At 36.6% G+C, this 22,988-nt stretch overlaps 1 protein-coding gene across 1 annotated transcript in view; it reads right to left on the bottom strand.

Annotated features, from left to right (window-relative positions):
• Positions 1-22,988, bottom strand: part of LOC149775655 (protein mono-ADP-ribosyltransferase PARP4-like) — a 126,873-nt gene that overhangs the window by 64,831 nt on the left and 39,054 nt on the right. The window contains exons 12-17 of the mRNA XM_089943841.1: positions 21,622-21,805; positions 20,182-20,341; positions 11,671-11,801; positions 9,219-9,345; positions 7,166-7,257; positions 3,700-3,864 (exon numbers count right to left, since the gene is read on the bottom strand). Of these exons, the coding sequence (XP_089799967.1) occupies positions 3,700-3,864; positions 7,166-7,257; positions 9,219-9,345; positions 11,671-11,801; positions 20,182-20,341; positions 21,622-21,805 (859 nt within the window). The remainder of the gene's footprint in view (positions 1-3,699; positions 3,865-7,165; positions 7,258-9,218; positions 9,346-11,670; positions 11,802-20,181; positions 20,342-21,621; positions 21,806-22,988) is intronic.

The following is a 22,988-nucleotide window of genomic DNA, read 5'->3' on the forward strand; positions in this document are numbered from 1 at the left end:
AAGCTTGATAGGAAAGACAACTGGAAATGACATCCCACATGTTGATACTTTTTTACACTGATCATTCTAAACAAAGCCTGAATGTCGTGTACATCAAATCCCTTCAGGAAGAGTCAGATAGTACAATATACAATTACAGTAGTCCCCCTCTTGAATGTCCCCCCCCCCGACCAGCAGCCACCTGCTTCTTATGGCCAGAATCACTTGGCACTGATAAGTTTTTGTTCAAAAGTACCCCTTAAGAACGGCCACCCTTCTAACATGACCAGCGGAAAGCATATTAGTACAAAAATGTAAAATGTTTCCCTCACAAGCAGCCACTATTTCAGATGTATCCAGAATCAATAATTAGTTCATATTGTGATGTCAGGTAAGTAATCAGATTATCTCTATTGTCCATACATGTCTCCCAATGTCAAGTTTCCATTATTGAAAGAAGTGTTGACTAAAGTACATGTAACACTAAGATTAATATTATATCATTGTCTATAAAAGCTGACATTTATAGGAAATGGGTTCAACAATGTTATGATAGAGTTTTGGGCTTCACACATCTGTTGAGCTCTTTGATGATTACAACTGGACATAATTGTCAAGATCATAACAGAGTCAGCATAGGGTAAAAACAGATTTTGTGCATTAACACACACACTGAAAAATTACCTTGAACAAAACAGGGTACCACACAAAGACCCCAAAAATCACGTGACAACACATTTATCACTTCCTTTATGAAGAAGGCATTTCGTCCACTCTACAAAAGTTTCATCTGCATAATTAAATCACATACAGTTAGCAACATCCAAAGAAATCATTACAAAACATTAACATGTTATCATGTAAATGGAGACATATTATTTTAGAAGAAAGTCAGTTATTCTACTCAACGACATCGGATGAGGTGGGAAGGGGGGACTTGCTGAACAATTTTATGTAAAAAAGACTCGAAGATAACAATTTTATTTTGAAAAGACTTGAATAAACAATGTCATAACCAATAAGGAGGTTCTTCAGCAGCAGTGGGAAAATGAAGAAAATGGAAAGAGAATTATATATGTACCAAGATTTAAATGACATTTTTGCAATGAGCATGACAACAATAATATCCACTTGCATATCATGCATATGCCAAGAATAAGAATGATTAATGTATATCCAGTTGAAATAAGTTGATTCTTAAGACAAGAAGAACAGTATAATAATTAATATTACTTTTAAACGAAGATAATAAATGAAGATATTAAATGCTCTGAAGTATGCAGCTTTCTTACTACATTCATTACATATACTTCTCACACAAAATTTAGTCCCCCTCTGGAAAGGCCACCCATCTTAAAAGGCCACTTTCCCGGTGCAAAAGGGGTAGCTGTATAAGAAGGGGACCATTGTATAACCTTCTATAAACTAAAGCCATCAGTTAAGGGTTTCTGATCAAGGTTTTAGGAATGAAAGACATATTCCCTCAAAATCAAAATGTAAGCATGAATTACCAATTCTTTATGATGAAAAAATAATAAATGTGATCAGTCAAAACTTTTGCACACAATTATCTTTTTAACAATAAATTTATTATTGAATGTACTTTTGCATTTTATCATGGCAAAGTATTTTAACCTGTTCTGCAAAAATCAGATAGTTAAAAACTACTTTTATATCCTGTGTTAGTTTTACATTGCTGCAAATAGATGCAAAATATATCCAAACATGAAATTTTTTGAGAACAAAAAAACTCACAATTGGATACAGGCTCAGTATTCGAATTAGTATATTGTGAATTCATTGAATTTTTTATCACCTTTCATGCCTTTGCAAATTATGATTTTTGTCAATTTTTACATTTATGCAACTGAAAAGAATGTCTTCATGTGTCTGTACTGGGATCATTGTTCACTGGGACTTTGAATTTGTGGTTTGTAACAACCTTGAAATCTGCAAACTGCAACCTCATGAAAATTCCCACAACTGCAACAAGAGCACCATTCTCTTCATGCTTTCCTCAGTTATTCCTATCTCCCAGAATCCCTATGCATATACATGCAAAGAAGTGTTATACACATGCAAGCTCTGCCACAAGGGAATGTGACAAAATTATAAACCTACTGTACACATCCCAATATAATAACAAAAAATAACAACTGCTAAGCAGAGGTTTCTCACTTTACAGTGCTACCTTAAATTACACAGTAGGTGGAGTTCAAATCCTATTTCTATAGAATTTAAGAAATTACTATATATTTTAAAATACATTATAGTATACTTATTAACGAGACACCCCAACATCCACCACTGCTCTACCCTGGGAATGGATCAAAATTCTAAATCCAAGCAAATCTACCAGTCAGACCATTCACAACTTACAACATGGTTTAAGGTCTTTAACATATACATCCATGTATAAGATCTGCCATTGTTTAATGTAGTGTATAATCAGTGAAACAAACAACATACACCATGATCTGCTGTTGTCATGGAGTAGTCACCATTAGAATGATGCAATTTAGAATTTTGTATTATTTTCATGTGAACTCTTTGAGTAATCTGAGTTCCCTTGCATATAATGTTTTTATTATAAAAATTGCCTTTCCTCAAACAGCCCCTAGGAAATTACAAATGGGCAAAATATAAAGTTTTAGTGGTATTGAATTTACAATCATACTTAAGTATTATGTGTGTTTATATGCTAAGCAATGTAAAACACAAATGGGATCACTTTATTTCAACAAAAAAGGATCATCAAAACACAAACAAAATGAAATGTGATTGCTATATACCAACAGAAAGGGATTATAAAACTGCAAATAATAAATAAAATGAAGTACATTTGATAGTAACATATATCAGTTCAATAAAATTACAAACTAAACATCATCGCAGTAATTCTTAAAAACAACATTCAGCAGTCCTTCTAGCTAGTCAACAGCATAACATCATTGATAAAATGGGGACTGCTAAATCTCTCAATCATAAAATATTTGTATGTATAAATATTTTAACAAATTTAGCAAATGAACTAATTTCTGCTAACATTTTAAAATCGGATGAAAAGGTCAAAAAGTATGGTGGTATTGAGACCAATGAGTATGGGAACACGCAGTTTTTTAACCAGGGTTGGATATCAATAGCCACCATTTCATAGGTGCCCTGCTATCACCAATTTTTATTCTTACAAATTGGTAATGCAGTGAAATTTCATGCAACTAATATAATTAAAATCAAGTCTCACACTAAATGCAAAGACACTAAAATGTTGTTATTAACGGTATTTGTAATCCTGGTTCTAGAACCACAAACAGTTTTCAACACTTAAAGAATACATATTATGTTCTTTTTATTACAATTTTTTTTAATGAATACAAGTTTAGTGAAAGTTATTCACTCACTAAATTCAGTAAAATTTAATGCTTGCTAATATTTTTGTGATTTACAGTAACTTCAACAAGAAACAGACTCCTTATGTAAAGTGGCATGCTGACTATATACGTTCTTGCTTTGTGCTGTTTCTAGGTTCTAAAAAAGTGTCATATATAGTTTCGTTTTTTATAAAAGAGGGTTATACTATTGATAGTTAACATTATATACAAACTTACCCATAATTTAGCAATGCCACATTGCTAGGACCTTAATCAAAAGTGTAATATTTAATTTTATGGCATGCTATCATAAAACTAATACAAACATTATGGGATTAATGTTTATCACCTGTGTTTGCTGAGCTAGTGCCGCATCCTTTAGCCATGGGGCCACAGAAGATGGTAGATAAAAACATACATTATCTCCAGAGACTTGCAGTTCAGTAATGAAGGTAATTTTAATTAGGACATCACTGTTGGGTGGTAAATTACCAACACTGACAGAGAATACATCCTGTAAAGGAAGAATTAAATAATGAACTAAACATATGGAATTTTTCTTATGTAACTATTGTTACTTATACAATTCTTATAAAAGCATATTAAAGATTTATTTTCAAATTTAACTAGAAAAAGCTGTCACAGTACTAAAATCTCCAAACTGTAAACTTGTACTCTTTTTGGAGTACTTGTGAAGACTAGGTGTATTTGTTCATCTTTATATCAGATCAATTACAGCTATACATTATGAAACATTATAAATTTGGAGATTTTATGGGATCATTTGTTTTTAAATGTGATGTTACCTTTTTATAAACTCTACATCTGAATAATTATTTAGTTATGGGTTGGGGATCTCCACAGTTTCCAACCTGTGACACATGGACCAAGTCTCAAATTTAGGAAACATAGTTTGTGCAAATATTTGTCAGATACATGAATTCATCTTGTAATGCAATGAATTATAATTACCTAAGGAGGAAATAAAAGTTCTAATAGTATGTGTAACATCTATACCTACAGAACTATAACTGACCAAAGTTTCAAGGTGAAAGAGCAGTAAGCTCACTTGCAAATATACCATGAATCATGATCCACCTATGAGCTATAGGTCATTTGCAAATTTACCATGAAGCTTGATTGACTTTTGAGCAATAGCTCACCTGCAAATTTTACCATGAATCATGATATATTGTATGGAAATTTTCAGTGACAGACCTGAATGTTAGAGAATGCTGCCTTGCAACATTATTTTTAAAAGGTCTCAGAGATAATTTTTATTTCAAGAAAACGAAAAAGATCGATGGAAATCATTCTTCAACATACAATGCTGAACTGTGAGTCTCATATGATGCAAAATGGGATATAACTGGGTTTAATTATGTCTGACATGATCTTCTGAATGTAAAACATTAAATTTGGCAGCAATCCTTGCAGTCCTTCAAAAGTTATAAAGAAAAACCAGATTCAGTTATAAAGAATAGGAGAGGATGAAACAGAACTGACAGACTAATAGAATCCTTCATATGCATCACTACAGACTAGAATATTCCAAGTGTCAGAATTTTGCATCTGATGCAAGGATGAGGCTGGAATTTCCTCTCCAACACCTCAGACACAGGCTGAGGCTGGAATTTTCCTCTCCAACAACTCTGATACAAGGCTGAGGGTGGAATTTCCTCTCCAACACCTCAGACACAGGCTGAGGCTGGAATTTTCCTATCCATCACATCAGATACAAAGCTGAGAATGGACTTTTCCTCTCCAACACCTCTGAAAGAAGGCTGAGGGTGGAACTTTCTTTTCCAACACATCTGACACTAACACCTCTTATTTTGATTACTGTGACAGAAAGCTCAAGTAAAAATGAAAATCAGGGATTTTTTTGCCAGTTTGTGTGCACTATTATCAGACTGAAGGTCATGAAAAGACAGCAGTCATGTGATGAAAGATAGTAGTCATGTCATGAAGGATAGAGATATTTATCATTATTGTTCTACACCAGAAAACTGGATCATATGCATATAGGAATGTGAAAAATGGATAACACTATATGACAAGTATAAGTTGCGGCAAAAAAGACTTTTAAAGGCAAGTTATTGATGAGCATTATGTCAAACATACACAAACCTTAAACAAGAGTAATTTCAAAAGCAAAGTCCCAATTTTTTTTAATGAAACATTTACTACACCCATCCTCAACTTCATCCATGACAGTGACCCTGAAGTCAGAACCTGAAATATTTTATGCTTATTATCTCTCAATGCCATAGCTGCATGTGCACAGTTTGGTCTAAACATATTTGAAAACTATCACTGTAATTGAAATTTTGCTGCATTAAACCTTCTGACCCCTCCCCTCTTCCAGGGTGCATAGGAAGGGTGACAAATACAGAATTCATATCATACATAGTTTTGACAGATGGAAAAAATAAATGTCAAGGTTTGTCAATCTGCACTCAGTGGTTTAGTCATACACAAGACTAGTTGAAAGAGAGCCAGAAAGACTAAAGAGAGGGTATCACAATATCCTTGTCGAAAGAGAGCCAGAATGACTGAGAAAGGGTATCACAATCCTTGTCGAAAGAGAGCCAGAATGAATGAGAAAGGGTATCACAATCCTTGTCGAAAGAGAGCCAGAATGACTGAGAAAGGGTATTACAATCCTTGTCAAAAGAGAGCCAGAATGACTGAGAAAGGGTATCACAATCCTTGTCAAAAGAGAGCCAGAATGACTGAGAAAGGGTATCACAATCCTTGTCAAAAGAGAGCCAGAATACTGAGAAAAGGTATCACAAGCCTTGTCGAAAGAGAGCCAGAATGAATGAGAAAGGGTATTACAATCCTTGTCAAAAGAGAGCCAGAATGACTGAGAAAGGGTATCACAATCCTTGTCAAAAGAGAGCCAGAATGACTGAGAAAGGGTATCACAATCCTTGTCGAAAGAGAGCCAGAATGACTGAGAAAGGGTATCACAATCCTTGTCAAACGAGAGCCAGAATGACTGAGAAAGGGTATCACAATCCTTGTCGAAAGAGAGCCAGAATGACTGAGAAAGGGTATCACAATCCTTGTCAAAAGAGAGCCAGAATACTGAGAAAAGGTATCACAAGCCTTGTCGAAAGAGAGCCAGAATGAATGAGAAAGGGTATTACAATCCTTGTCAAAAGAGAGCCAGAATGACTGAGAAAGGGTATCACAATCCTTGTCAAAAGAGAGCCAGAATGACTGAGAAAGGGTATCACAATCCTTGTCGAAAGAGAGCCAGAATGACTGAGAAAGGGTATCACAATCCTTGTCAAAAGAGAGCCAGAATGACTGAGGGTATCACAATCCTTGTCAAAAGAGAGCCAGAATGACTGAGAAAGGGTATCACAATCCTTTCAAAAGAGAGCCAGAATGACTGAGAAAGGGTATCACAATCCTTGTCAAAAGAGAGCCAGAATGACTGAGAAAGGGTATCACAATCCTTTCAAAAGAGAGCCAGAATGACTGAGAAAGGGTATCACAATCCTTGTCAAAAGAGAGCCAGAATGACTGAGAAAGGGTATCACAATCCTTTCAAAAGAGAGCCAGAATGACTGAGAAAGGGTATCACAATCCTTGTCAAAAGAGAGCCAGAATGACTGAGGGTATCACAATCCTTGTCAAAAGAGAGCCAGAATGACTGAGAAAGGGTATCACAATCCTTGTCAAAAGAGAGCCAGAATGACTGAGAAAGGGTATCACAATCCTTTCAAAAGAGAGCCAGAATGACTGAGAAAGGGTATCACAATATCCTCAGTACTAATGGATGTGGATAACAAACAACTTACTGGAGTTTCTTCTTCCATAAGGTAAGCCCCATGCCCTTTCTCTATTGCTTCCTTGTACTCCTTCCTTGCCTTGCTTTTCTCTTTCACCTGACCTGAAAACACATGCATACTTATAATACAACATCATATAGTATTAACAGACTCCTTCATATGCATCAGTGTAGAATAGGAATATTCCACCCAAGGGTTCAAATTTTGTGTCAAACACGAGGCTCCATCAGTATCTGACAAAAACTTCACGGCAGATTTTCCTTTTCTATCCTGAAGCATCATTAACAGGTGACCCTTTCACCTAAGCAGGTTTATGTAGTAGTGTAAAAAACAACCAAAACTTTACATCAAGTCTATTTTACCTAATTTACTGTAACCTGATGAACATTCTGTCTAAAGATGAAGGCATAATTAATATGCCCTTTATTACTTATAATCAAAACCAACTAAGATGTTGATAATAATAAACCCAACAAATCACAAATACGGCTTTAATAGTGATAAGAACCTCAATCAATCAATTTTAAGTTCACCTCATTAATATCCATTGATCTACCGTATATACTCATGTATAAACCCATTCGCATATAAGCTGAGCCCCACACTGATCTAAGCTCCTTATTTAAACACTCCACGTACCTGACAGAAATGTATTTCAAGCTGATCAAAATCAGGTCACAAATATGGCTTCCAGATTGGTAATATGGTCAGTCAATCAGATGCAAAATTACATCATTAATTATCAAATTTGTCCATGAGCTTGATAATATAGGAATAAAAAATGATATTTTAGCTTGAACATAAACTTTTTCTTGGCAGATCAAATCTGTAACAAATTAACTGAAGAAAACATTTTTCAACTTTTGCAATAAAAACAAAACTGAAGAAAATAGTTAACATCTGAAACCTTTTTATTCATATCATTACATTTAAATATACACAAGTCAGTAAACTAGAATCATCATGAACACTTTAACTGAGGTTTCAAAACTTCTTAATTTCTTTCACTTTGCAATTTAAGTAGAAAAATATTCTGACATTTCCTATGCAAAAATTTCTCAAATTTTAGTAGTCTTCTTTAAAGGATGGATCATTAAAAATGTAAAGTGAACATCCAAATGATTTTCTTGAAACATTTTCTTCAGACTTGCATCAAAAAGTATCACAAACGAACCTGAAACACTGTTTTTCATTGGATGCTCAAAATACTCTGCCAAACCAAACAGATTTAAGTATGCTGCATTCATCTCACCACATGAAAACTGTTTAACCTTGTCATGGCTTGACAATGGACTACTCCAATGGGTGGCTATTCGTCCTTTCCATCTTCATCAGTCTTACAGAAGATAGACCAAAGAAAGATGCAATTGTGACACTTAGTTCGATTTTAAACATATGTAACCACTCTTCACCTTACTCAACTTTCCTCATTTACAAAGAATTCTTCCACTTCACTGGACATGGGCTTTTCAAGAAGGTATACTAATACTAAAAACAACATCAGAGGATTCCAAATGTCAAAATCAAAGACTCGTACCCAGCTGTATTGTTCAAACTAGTGTCAGCACTAACATCATACCAGGTCAAATTCATCCAGGCAACACTAATGAACACATAATATGATCAATAATTTTGTTTTTCAAATGTGAATAAACATTTTTCTTTCAAATAAACTCTGAAAACCAATTAAATTTATTTTATTTATAATAACTCCAGGACATTTTGGAAAACATCAAGGAGATTTCTTTATCAAAATTCAAGGACTCTCCAAAAGCAAAACAAACCCTTTATGACTTAATTCCATAAGTTTTCCAGGAAACCCTTACAATTCCAGGGCTTTTCCAGGCCTCTGTAAACCCTGAAGCTATATTTTAAACTTAGACATCATACCTAAAGTCACTTACAGTACTTGTAAGAGTTTTATATTTTCGTCAAAATTCATCTCTCTTTAGAGTTTCCTATGTCTCAGCTTTACAACAGTGATATAACTAAAAAATCAAATCGGTTTATGCAATATTATATCAAATATTTCATGTGAAAAATGACACTAATATACCCTTACCTACAATGTGCTTCCCATTGATGAAAGCTTCAAAGCCACAGACTGCTGCTGAGTCATCCAGAGGAAACACATACTTGGCTTCAATAGGAGTGTTACTGCTGTTATGGTAATACTGTAGTACAACCACCTGTTACCAATGTATAATGTGTGATAAATGAAATATTTCTGTCTTACAAAAATAAAGTCAAATCTGAACATAATAGCCACTTTTGGGGGCAAGCTAAAGTTTTTTTAAATGGTTATTTACTCTTCTGATACATACAAGTCTAGGAAATTGTATTATCTATCCTGTGCATCAACCAATCGGTGGAACCTATTGTTAATGAATCCCAAATACAAAAAAATGAATTGCTTACAGAAGTTATTGTAAATCAAGAAGAGTAATTAAACAGGGGCTTATAGCATATCTCCACATGCATGTGAACTTGACACTGATGATGAAATTGTAAGAGTGATGTGATATGTGACACATCTTTGTGACATGAAGAAAAAGTGTGCCAATTTGCATATCAGTCTCAAACGGCATTAGCTACAGCCTTCACACCTTAAAAAAGTGTTCTTGTAATGTGACTGTGACCTTGAAGAAAGGACTCTGAAAGTGGTATGCAGAACTCACAACTAGTGGGTTGCAAGTTTGAATCCTGCCCAGACCAGACCAGGTCAACTTCCAAGGTCAAGTTTTCACAATGTAAATTTGTATGACATTTTAGGTTATTACCTAAAGTAGCTTTCAAGTTACTGATTGGACATTTAAGTCCACAAACTTGATTTTTAATCTTGATCTTTATAGGTGGTGCTCTACAGTTTCATATTTAGCATAGGGTTAGAATTTTAAAGGAAAAGAATTTCCAAAAGTACAATATCCAAAGAAATGTCAGCCATATTACATTAAAGTCGCATAGAGGTATGCCAACATTCTCTCCACTGTGCATGTTTTTAATTGCTGTGGGTATAAATTCACAAATTATATAAAACATTAAAATCACAACAGAAAAATGATATAAATTTTCTAAATTAAAATTTGCTATAAATAGATCCAACTGTACATGCACAAGATCATAAGTTCCCTGCCAGCTTTTCTTCAAACTGCAGGTGGCTAGTCAAGGTGGCTTGATAATTTGTATGGTAGAGCCACAACCAGTGGGTACAGGTCTGCATCCTGCCAAGACATGTCCAGGTCAACTGTTGTGGTGTCTCTTGGCAAAGTAATTTACTAACTTTGCACTGGTACTAGGGTGGCACTCTACAGTTTCGCATTTTGCATAGGGTTAGAATTTTAAAGAAAAAGAATTTCCCCTGCTTTCTTCACTGGTTATATTGGCTATTTAAAAAAGACCTTGTATATCTTAGGTATAATTCAAACGACCTTTAATTCCCTTTTTTTTGGTGTATGACTGATGGGTTTAATATGGGTTATAGAGTATACAGCTTGGCCTTACTCTAGATGTGCACCTTTCAAAAAAGTGCTAGCTCTACTTGGTCATTTTCACTTCCTGAACTTCAGAGGTAAATTGTATAAAAAAGAGCTTATAACTTTTTTTACATTTTATATATTTGGTAATTCATTCATTGCACTTTCAGAAGCTGGTATTGTCTAGTCTGGCAAAATTCATTTTCCCTATTTTAATAGCTGCTATAGATAGTGTACTTTAGACTAATTCAGGCTGATTTTGTAGCACAAGGGAGTAGTCATTTTAGTTAGCAGTGTGCTTGGATCATGTACAATTTCCAAAAGTACAATATCCAAAGAAATATCATCCACATTAAATTAATGCAGCATAGAGGTATGCCAACATTCTCTCCATTGTGCATGTTTTAAATGCAAACAACTTCACCTTACATATGTCACTCTCTCAAAAGTACATAATAACTAGTGAGTGCCCCCTAAATAGATTTTCATGTGTTGATGAGTCATTTAACCATTACTAATCGATGAGTCAATCAAAATCAATCTAATCGATGAGTCAATCAAAATCAATCTAATCAATAAGTGAATCAAAATTAATCGAATCAATGAGTTAATCAAAATCAATATATTCAATGAGTCAATCAAAATCAATCTAATCAATGAGTCAATCAAAATCAATCTAATTGATGAGACAATCAAAATCAATCTAATCAATGAGTCAATCAAATTTAATCTAATCAATGAGTTAATCAAAATCAATATAATCAATGAGTCAATCAAAATCAATCTAATCGATGAGTCAATCAAAATCAATCTAATCAATGAGTCAATCAAAATTAATCTAATCAATGAGTTAATCAAAATCAATATAATCAATGAGTCAATCAAAATCAATCTAATCAATGAGTCAATAAAAATCAATCTAATTGATGAGACAATCAAAATCAATCTAATCAATGAGTCAATCAAAATTAATCTAATCAATGAGTTAATCAAAAGCAATATAACCAGTCCATTGAAATCAATCTAACTGTATGCACTCACATGGGCCACTAGGTCCAGCATTTTGGCTCGGACATGGACACTTTTCAGTGGGACAGATTCTTTGCCAGTTCCCTGCAGTCCAGCCTTGACCTTGGATAATGGGTCCTGAATGTTCTTCACATCAGTGATATCTTAAAAATAGAGAGGAAACAAACACTTTAATATTTATTTTTCAAAATGTCAATAAAGTGAAAATCAATAAAAATATTTATGTACATTTGATGATGAGGTTTTGGTTTGATCTGCTGAGAATTGCCAGGGGTACATCCCAGACTTTTTGTTACAAGAAATTTACTAAATTCCATCTGAATCTGACATTGATTTATATTTTATTTTATTTCCTTTGCATATATCCTTGGTATCACATTATTTGTTAAGAACATGTATACTTTAATGTACCACTTATTTTGAGAACAGTTTCATTTTTACTTTTATATTTTAACATGCTACTTGTAACATGAACCATTTTGATTTTGATTATTACAATTTACTGCGCTACTTGTCTTGCAAAACATTTTGATTATTAGAATTTAATATGCTACTTGTCTTGCAAAACATTTTGGTTATTACAATTTAGTACGCTACATGATACTTGTCTTGTGAAACATTTTGATTATTATAATTTAGTACGCTACATGATACTTGTCTTGTGAAACATTTTGATTATTATAATTTAGTACGCTACATGATACTTGTCTTGCAAAACATTTTGATTATTACAATTTAATATGCTACTTGTCTTGCAAAACATTTTGGTTATTACAATTTAGTATGCTACATGATACTTGTCTTGTGAAACATTTTGATTATTATAATTTAGTACGCTACATGATACTTGTCTTGTGAAACATTTTGATTATTATAATTTAGTACGCTACATGATACTTGTCTTGTGAAACATTTTGATTATTATAATTTAGTACGCTACATGATACTTGTCTTGCAAAACATTTTGATTATTACACTTTAGTATGCTACTTGTCTTGTGAGACATTTTGATATTACAATTTAGTATGCTACATGATACTTGTCTTGTGAAACATTTTGATTATTAGAATTTAGTACGCTACATGATACTTGTCTTGTGAAACATTTTGATTATTACAATTTAGTATACTACTTGTCTTGTGAAACATTTTGATTATTACCATTTAGTATGCTACTTGTCTTGTGAAACATTTTGATAATTACACTTTAGTATGCTACATGATACTTGTCTTGTGAAACATTTTGATTATTACAATTTAGCATGCTACATGATACTTGTCTTGTGAAACATTTTGATTATTATAATTTAATATGCTACTTGTCTTGTGAAACATTTTGATTATTACAATTTCGTATGCTATTTGTCTTGTGAAACATTTTGATTATTACAATTTCGTATGCTACTTGTCTTGCGAAACATTTTGATTATTATAATTTAATATGCTACTCGTCTTGTGAAACATTTTGATTATTACAATTTAATATACTACTTGTCTTGCGAAACATTTTGATTATTATAATTTAATATGCTACTTGTCTTGTGAAACATTTTGATTATTACAATTTCGTATGCTATTTGTCTTGTGAAACATTTTGATTATTACAATTTCGTATGCTACTTGTCTTGCGAAACATTTTGATTATTATAATTTAATATGCTACTCGTCTTGTGAAACATTTTGATTATTACAATTTAATATACTACTCGTCTTGTGAAACATTTCGATTATTACACTTTAATATGCTGCTTGTCTTGTGAAACATTTTGATTATTACACATTAATATGCTATTTGTCTTGTGAATGCAAACTTTTAGTAAATTATGTTTCTCCAAGAATACTTACCCAATCACATTAACGTTAGGGATATAAGCCTGCTACCTGTCGAATCCAGCCCTACTAAAAGACGAAAATTCATCTTTTCTGTCTATCTCATATAGACCAAAGGGCAATAACTCTTGCCCCTTACCTCCCCTTGCCACCGCCAGGTGTCACTAGTATTTTAAGCTGAGCGATATATATTATACGAGAATGCTCGCATAGCGGGGTGGTTGGGACGGTTTTTAAGTAATGTGATCGGGTAAGTATTCTCGGAGAAACATAATTTACTAAAAATTTGCTTTCTCCTTCAAATACGTTCCTTGATCACATTAACGTTAGGAGAATAGGTAATAGGAGGAGGGAATGCTGAGCATCCTACCTCCACCCCGGGTACCTTCTAGGGAATGATGGCTGGATTCCCCTTTTGAAAGATAACCCGTTCTCCTAATTTCATCAGCAACACAGCCTAGGGTCCCATGATATGTGACCCCTATATACAGTTAAGAAGATAGTTATTGAAATCTTCTTACCTACGAAATTTCACTGGCGAATCCAGCGAAGCTGATAGGCTGTGCTGATTGTTTTAAATGGGTCTGGTGGTCATCTGGGCTGCCGACACCGGACCTACCAGATTCAAGGTTTGCCTCTGCGAAGCCAAATCTCTGAGATAAAAACTGGAGAAGGTTGACTCTGCATGCCAGCCAACAGCTTCTATTATACCTCGGATCAAAACATTGCGTTCGAATGCAAGGCTTGCCGAGATTGCTCTAATCTCATGAGCTGTAATCTTCATGAGGCGACTCTGATCTTGTGAGACCTCAGAGTACGCTGAGCGTATAACCCACTTCAGCCATGAAGCACAGGCTTGAGGGGTGATATCCCGTTTACCAGCTTTGACCGGAAGAAAGAGGTGCTTATGTGTGTCCCGACACGCCTCTGTGCATTTTAAATAGTGCTTGTGTGCACAAACAGGATCTTGCATGGCTGTTGCTCTTGACTTATCTGTGGAAGAGAGCGAGCGTATGATGATTCTTTGATTGCCAATGGATGGTAACCTATTTTTGGCTACAAAGCCTGGTTGTGTCAGGAGGACCACCGAACCATCTGATCTGAACTGAAGAAAGTTCGGGTCACTGGAAAGGGCATGTAACTCACTCACCCTGCATGCTGAAGCTAAGGTTATACATAAATATGTTTTGTATGATAGTAACTTTAACGAAGTGTGGGCTAAAGGTTCAAATTTGTCCGAATTGAGCCATGTTAAAACCCAGGACAGATTCCATTTTGGAAACGGTGAGGGATTTTGGTCGATTGAAATCAAAATTGGCTAAAAGATCTGATAGATCTTTGTTATGCCCAGTATCACATCTACCATGATGGCAGAATGTGTCTGATATCATGGAGTGGTAGCCTTTGATAGTAATTGGGGCCAACTGTTTCTCCTCGAAAAGCCAGAGAAAAAAGTCGGCCATTTGAGGGATTGAGACACTCAAAGGGATGATGTTATTGATATGGCACCAGTCCCTGAAAACACGCCACTTTCCCTCGTAAGCCTTCAGAGTGGAGGGCCTTCTTGCTCTTGAGATTCTCTCCACAATCAAAGGTTTAAATTGTTTGTCTCGCAAGGCTGTCCGGACAAGAGCCAAGCGTGATAAGAAGACGGTCCGGGCAGAGGTGGAACACCCGTGACCGCGGTTGTTTGAGAAGATTCTGGCTGGTTGGAATCTTCCTGGGTAGATCTATCGCTAGATCGAGTAGATCGGTGACCCAGGACTTGTTCCATTTGAGAGGGGCAATCAGAATCATCCGACAGTTCTGACCCCTTAACCTCTGGATTATTTTCGGTACCAAAACCGTGGGAGGGTAGGCGAATGCCCACAACCCCTCCCAGCTGATTGACAGAGCATCCACGGCCCAAGCCTCTGGGTCTGGAACCGGAGAGACGAAGATGGGCAACTTGCGATTCCACCTTGTCGCAAAAAGATTGATCATCAGACGCCCCCAAAGTGTGCAAATCAGAAGAAAGACTGATTGATGGAGTGACCATTCCGTGTGAATGACTTGACCTTTCCTGGATAGAGTGTCGGCCAAGACACTGAGTCTGCCGGGAATGTGTCTGATTTGTACGTTGATGTGGAGGTTGTCACACCAACGTAGAAACTGCCAGATCAGAATGCACAGGTCTGGTGATTTGGTGCCCCCTTGTTTGAGGAGGTACGTCACCACCACAGAGTTGTCTGACATAACAAGGACAGTTTTTCCTGAGAGTTGATCCTTCCAGAAATGAAAGGCATTGATGACAATCCTCATTTCTAAAAGGTTGATGTGGAGAGTCCTCTCCCCTGGCTCCCACGTGCCACTGACTGTAGCGAAGTCCAGCAACAGGTGGGCACCCCAACCATAGGTACTGGCGTCGGTACATACCGTTATCTCCGCTTGGGGCATCTCCAGAGGAATCCCTGTGGACAGCCAACTGGGGTTGTGCCACTGACGCAGGAATGATTGTATCTCAGGCGTGATCATTATTGTTTGATTGAGGGGACTTGAAAAGGGACGCCATTGTGCCAGTAACGTCATTTGTAAGGGACGCATAAAAAGATGGCCAAGCGGGATCAAGTCTGCTGCCGCATTGAATAATTCGAGGAGTTGCAAGAATTCTCTCGCTGAAATCCACGTCCTGTTGGAAACGGACTTGACGAGTTCGACGATCCGGATTACGTGAGCGCGAGGAAGCCATACCAGATTCAGATTGGTGAGAAACTCCATACCCAGATGGACAAAATGCTGGGATGGACGGAGATCGGACTTTTTCCAGTTCACGAGAAAGCCTAGATGATCTAAAAGTGCTAAAAGATCGTTTCTGCCTTTGAGCAGAATAGAACTTACCATATGTTTCTGGAGGATGTTGTCCAAGTACACTGCCGTACCTGTAGATAAAGTCGAGCGGAACAGGGTGACAATGCAATCCATAACCTTGGTAAAAGCCTAAGGGCTGATGTTGAGGCCAAAGGGTAGGACCTGGAACTGATAAACCGCGTCGCGGTAAGCGAATTGGAGGAATTTCCGTGATGCAGGGTGGATAGGGACATGAAAATATGCGTTGGTCATATCTAGATTGACGGCATACTCATCCCACCGGATGGAAAGACGGCTTGATCTCGCCGTTTCCATCTTGAATTTCGGTGGTAAAATGTATTGGTTGAGGCGACTCAGGTCGATGATTGGCCTCAACTTGCTGTTTGCCTTCTGGATAAGAAACAGCCTGGAATGAAACCCTGGCGATTGCAGTTTTTTCACCATCTCCACCGCCCGTTTTTCTATAAGCGACCGTATCTCCTGTTGTAGAAAGGTATTCTTCTCCCAATTGGACGGTACGTCCGTGAAGAGGGGAGAGGAGGACAGGGGAGGGGGTTGGATAAATGAAATCCGAAGCCCCTCCGAAATGACCTGGATCACCCAATTGTTCTGAGGAAAAAAGGTGGTCCAGTGGTCCTGAAATTGCAGGAGGCGGCCACCCACAGGTAGGCTGTCCGCGGGTGGTGGGGAGGGTATGTCAACTTTTAGAGTTAGGAGGCTTGAAGACGGAGAAACTTTGTTTCTTACCGCCTCTGTATGGTTGCCTCCTAGCTTGATTAGACTGTTGTCTCCTGGCATTAGGTTGGGATCTATACTGCACATTTGACTGTAAGGATCCCTTGTCCCTGGTCCACCAATCATCCCTCCGCTGTGGCAGGCGATTTTTTCTAAACGCCTGCAAGGGTTGGGCGGCAAGTTGGAGGGGCAGTTCCTGAGCTGTCTGCTTCCGAACTTCTTCAATATTTCCTCCAAAGAGTAAAGGCGACCCAAACGGAGTCATCCGTAAAGCCAGAGTATGATGGGGCTTGAGCGACGTGGACCGCAGACATGCGTTACGTCATATCAGGTCTAAGATCAGGTCTAAGTTGGCAGAAGCAGTCAACGCATTAGCCATCGAATGGTCAGCTGCCCTGTTAATAACTCTAGCAATCCGGGCCATCGCTTCCCAAGCATGGTCTTTGTCGGATTTTTCTGCGAGTCGGAAAAATGGCTAATGAAGCCAAGTCTAACATTGAAGACGTAGCGACTACGTTCCGGACTAGCTCTGACGTGGCATGGAACACATTTTTGTCCACTTTGTAAAACAGTGGAGCAGACATGTGAACTGCTGCAATATTTTTGTCCAGGGCCAGAAGATCCGTACTGAAGGCATCGGAATGAGTTTTGTACCAGCGTCGCTGGAACTTGGCTTTCTGAAAAGAACGCCTTAGCATTCCCCAGATCACCTATTCGTCCTGATAGACGATCACTGATCTCCTTAATTTTTGCAGACTGGGGAAGGAGCCGGAAGGATGGCGTCTCTTCCTCCCCGTCAAGATCTACAGATGCCTTAACTTTGTAGTCTTGAGTGGTGGTAGGAGGTGGAGGGCATTCTGAAGTTGCCAACACCCTATAAATTTCTTCCACTGCTGCCTTGAAGCCAAACTCAGTCCGTTCCATGGTTGGATCTGTGTACGGCTGATTTGCAGGAGTTTCGTCACCCTCACTGTGTGCCAAGTTGTGTTCTGGAATAGCTTGCATTTCTGGATAGAGCATACCAGGTGGCATAGATGACGCGATTCCGTCATCCTTGACACTGTCACTAACTCTCCCTTGTGGATAAGCCGTGAACATATGGACAGACGGCCCTGCCGGCTGGTTTGTCTGGCTTGTGGTTGGCCTGAATGTTGGCGACGGTCCTGCTATCACCAGTACTGGCTGCTCCAATGGCCTGGCTGGACGGACAGATTTCTCACTAAAATCCCCACCATAGTATTGGTATGTTGCTGGCGGTACAGCTTGACGGACGGATTTATCACTAAGATCCCCGTAAATCATATTTGGTCGGAATGTTTTAGCAATAGGGTCCCCATGCTGGGACAGCTGGATGGCTGGTGACATAGAGGTTGTATAACGAAATGGATCCGATGGATCCGGTAAAAACCCCATGCGTCCTGACTTACAGGCCCGAAGGCCATGCTCGGACATGTGGGGGGACTTATGCCCACTGGGCAGCGTAAAATTGGGGGAACATTCCCCCAATGAGTCAGAAAAAGCTGTGGAAGCAAGCGAGGGAAATAAGGGTAATATCTGGCCTGATGTCAATAGCTGCGTCGTTGTTTCCTGGACCAAACGACTTATCTGTTCAGAGGTGGACTGTTGTACCCTGTCAACATTATTTTCCTCCATTGCCGCTGATGTTACTGTGGCTGACGGTTGCAAATGACGAACTTTAGGTGGAGGGGGGGTCCCAACGTCACCCACCTCCCTTTTGCTGCCTTCTGGACTACATCAGCCCACATTTGCTCTGTCCAAGTATTACACACACTGCACGGTATAGATGATGTACACTTGGTACATACAATACAAGAGTCATGGTTCTCTTCTTTTGCTTTGAACTTTTTGCATTTCATGCATTTGGTTGACATTTCTACTGAAACGACACAAGAAAAGAAAACAAAGCACAAATTAGCAATTCAGCATGTTATTAATTTGCTAATACCACAACCGTTACTAACGGAGTAAGCGAAATTAGTCAGTGTCGCGTTAACTCTTAATTGACAACACGAAATCAGCTATAGCGTGTGTAACATGGTCTTCAGTAGACGAAATCCGTAAGGGTGACAAAGTCACTCAATTTTGAAACAATTGTTAAAATAATGTATACAACCTGTAGAAGAATGATTGTCCAACGCAATAAATCCAAATTTAACTTCGGATGGTCCAATTTAACGCTAAGATGGCTTGGATTGTTTGGAGGTATAATGTACGTGTTATCAGTACAAGCGAAACTTAAAAACTAGTGACATCTGGCGGTGGCAAGGGGAGGTAAGGGGCAAGAGTTATTGCCCTTTGGTCTATATGAGATAGAAAAGACGAATTTTTGTCTTTTAGTAGGGCTGGATTCGAGAGGTAGCAGGCTTATATCCCTAACGTTAATGTGATCGGGGAATGTATTTGAAGGAGAAACATTTACATTTTTATTTTTACACCGTAATATGCTATTTGTCTTGTGAAACATTTTCAGTTTTATACTTTAATATCTTACTTGTCTTATGAAACATTTTGAGTTTGATTAATACACTTTAATATGTTATATATCTTGTGAGAGATTTTCATTTTTATTGTTGTCTTTTGAAAGATTTTTTAAAATTTACTTTAAAACATCACTTCTTCTGTTGAATAATTGTCACCTTTATTTTTTAATTTTTTCCTGTTTATTTTTCTACTTAAATCTATTACCTACCTAATTCAATACTTAAATTATTACATCATCACAAACACCTGTATAACAGTGTTTGCCACACACACTAAATTGCACCATGCATCATTAATATAAAGATAAATAAAGGTCCTCAAAACATACCATATTGTTCCTTGTCTTATATCCCTCAGGACTGTTGTATCTAATTTAAATTAATAACTTTTATGCCAGCATCCATCCACCAAAAACAATACAGCATGTAACCTATCACTGAGATGTTGATTTCCAATAATAAATGATGCAGCTCAGTTAATCTTCTTGTACACAGAGTGCCTCATTTTTATGATAAAACCTTGCTTGCAATAAACTTTTCAAAAACTTTTTCTCAAAATATTTTAACGGAAACTATGTGGAAATTATTAACATGAAATACAATTAACTTACCTATATCTGACATTCCTTGTGACAGATCAGCAACAGGAGATTCAACTGTTGCTGCTATCAAATCCTGTGGAAATGGTTGAATTGTATCCCCTGTCATTGAGAACTCCACTACATACCTAATGCACTGTTGTTCTGGACTGAAAACAGCATATTCATTGTCCTGAAAGCAAAGATTAAATGCCTAGTCTCGTGATTATGTAGATAAATTAAATTTAACACTTCTTCCATCAATTTTAAAAAAGAAATCAGTAATGATGGCTAAAATAAAGATCCCCAAACCAGAAATTAACCAATATATGGAGACTATTTCTGTGAGAAAAAGGAACCTAAAAATTTAAAAGTTTAACTTTACAGAATTTGATATAAGAAAAAAAACCATACCTGAAAATTTGTGGCTCAAAATAATGTTATAATAGCAATACCTGTAGTCAGAAAAAAATGCACAAGATTTTAACCAAAGCTGAAAGTTTTGCAAATATTTGGTCCTCAATAACTTTTTATTGGAGTTAAGGTAGAATCAAGAGAATTTAAGGATTATATAATTATTTCCACCAGTACATACATGCCAAATTTCTGAGATAATGGAAGACTTTGGGAATGCTTGCTTTTGTTTTTAGTTTTCAGTGAAAGTTTCATTTTTTGCCTGGCCATTTTATGACTATTGAGCCAAATCATTAAAGTTCTGGTTAAATTCTAAGGTCTAGTGTAATTTTTGTTTAGATTTAAGTTAGGGTGAAAAACTGATATATTTTGTATGGTACCGCCATGATGTGCTAATTTTGCACTACTGTTATGGGTTCAACCCCTACTACAGCACCTGCATGAATAAGATCTTGTACAACCAAAGTCATTGATTTCCTTATTATTCTCTGGTTTCCTACACATAATAAACCAATTACTATCATTCCAGAATGTAGCATTAAACACCCCCAGATCAAGGGAAGATAATGCCTTCACAGTAACACCATGTTTATACATTACAGTCTTCTTCTGAAACCAACTACAAAAATCAATTATACTGAGTATTGAGAATTGCCCTTATGACCACTTCAGTAAAAAGTACATTCTGAAGAAAACATTATGTTGTGTGGCATTATTTGTTTAGGGTAAATTATATTTACATACATGCAGACTTGACATTTGTTTTAACATAATGCAACTGTCACTTGTAATCAGTCTCAAGAATCATGCTTTCTCTAAAATGTGCAATAGTTGGACAGGTGTGCAGTGAGGGCTGCTCTGAGTTGTGAATTTAACATTTAACAAAGGCAGTCCAGGTTTTTACACTCAATTCATACTTATGATAGCAATATCAACATCTGAGCTATAAAAGGTATGGGGTACAAATTTTTAAAATGTTGCATAAAAGGAACAATGTAAAGTATATTAGCTTCCAAAATTTCTAACACAAGTTATTGTACTTGTTTGTCACTTACTAACCTCAAACTGACTGTAGGCTTCTGAAGTGCTTTTCACACCATGCAGACTGTCAAATCCATCTGGTGGAGCTGTGATAGAATGATCAGTGTGTCTCATTTCATGGACATTTCCAAGGGCTACATCACAAAGCAGTAGGAACCGGGTGCCACACACCTTTCCTGGTGAGGAATACTTCACACATGTACTGCAAGAGGACAAAAGTATCAATACACATTATTAGATAAACATTAACATCATGTATAAAATTAATCTCATGTTTTAAATCCACTCAACCAGTCATTTAAAATTAATCTCATGCTGTTAATCCACTCGTACCAGTCATTAAAAATTAATCTCATGTTTCTAATGCTCAACCACTCACATTCAAAATATAGAATAAAACAGATTTGTAAAATATATGTACATTGTTAATATCTTGAATATTTGACAAGTTAGATCAATAGCATTATTACATGATAGTTAAAAAAAGAGGTCAGAATTATGACACAAGTCTGTATAAAGAAATTACACACACTTTTCAAAATTGTGCATACCAATTTTACTGTGAGAGTTACGGGTTAGATGAACAATTTCAATCAAATTATGAGATATTTTTGACTAATTCCTGTGTATATGTAGCGTGCTAAGGCCATGACACAAAGCCATGTGAGATACTCCTATTACACTCAAAATTTATATCTGAAATTTTTGAGAAATTCAAGCACTGTACAAGCTGATTTATTGTTATTGTTCAATTAGACCAACCCTGTACCTCGATATTTTCTTACCTACATTTGTTTTTATGAGACAGCCAAACCTCTATTATAAAATTATTTTATTCATTTGACTCAACACCAAGTCTCCTAAATGTTTCTAACATGCACAAAGACAGACTCAGCTATGGGAACTCTAAATTATCAGAGTCATTTCCATTTTAAGTTCAGCCATGAAAATCATAAAAATCTTGAGTTTGGGATTTGTCTTTCACCAATCGTAAAAATGACATTTTAAAAGTTTATACCTGATTCCCACTGTATGGAGATTGACACTAAATTCTGCCAATCATCAATTCCTACTGAAGCAAATGTGCAAGCAATCTCTTCCATGGAGAGAAGGTCTATCCATATGATGATTAGGTAAATATTATCAAGAAAACAAACTTAACTCTATAAATTAGTTTCTTCTTCAAATATGTTACTCTATCATAAGATACTAGGAGAAAAGGTATGATAGGGGAGTTATAGCCCCTTATCCTGAAGCTGGCCCTGAATCCAGTCTCCTAACCTACATGAAGCAGATGCAAGTCATGTGAGATAAAGACTACAGCTAGCACATGGCTTATGCATGAAACAGTTTGAAGATAATATTTACACTCTCACAAACCTGCA

This window comes from Sinohyriopsis cumingii, chromosome 19, assembly GCF_028554795.1.
Source record: "Sinohyriopsis cumingii isolate HCF-2022 chromosome 19, ASM2855479v2, whole genome shotgun sequence".
Classification (NCBI taxonomy): Eukaryota; Metazoa; Mollusca; class Bivalvia; order Unionida; family Unionidae; genus Sinohyriopsis; species Sinohyriopsis cumingii.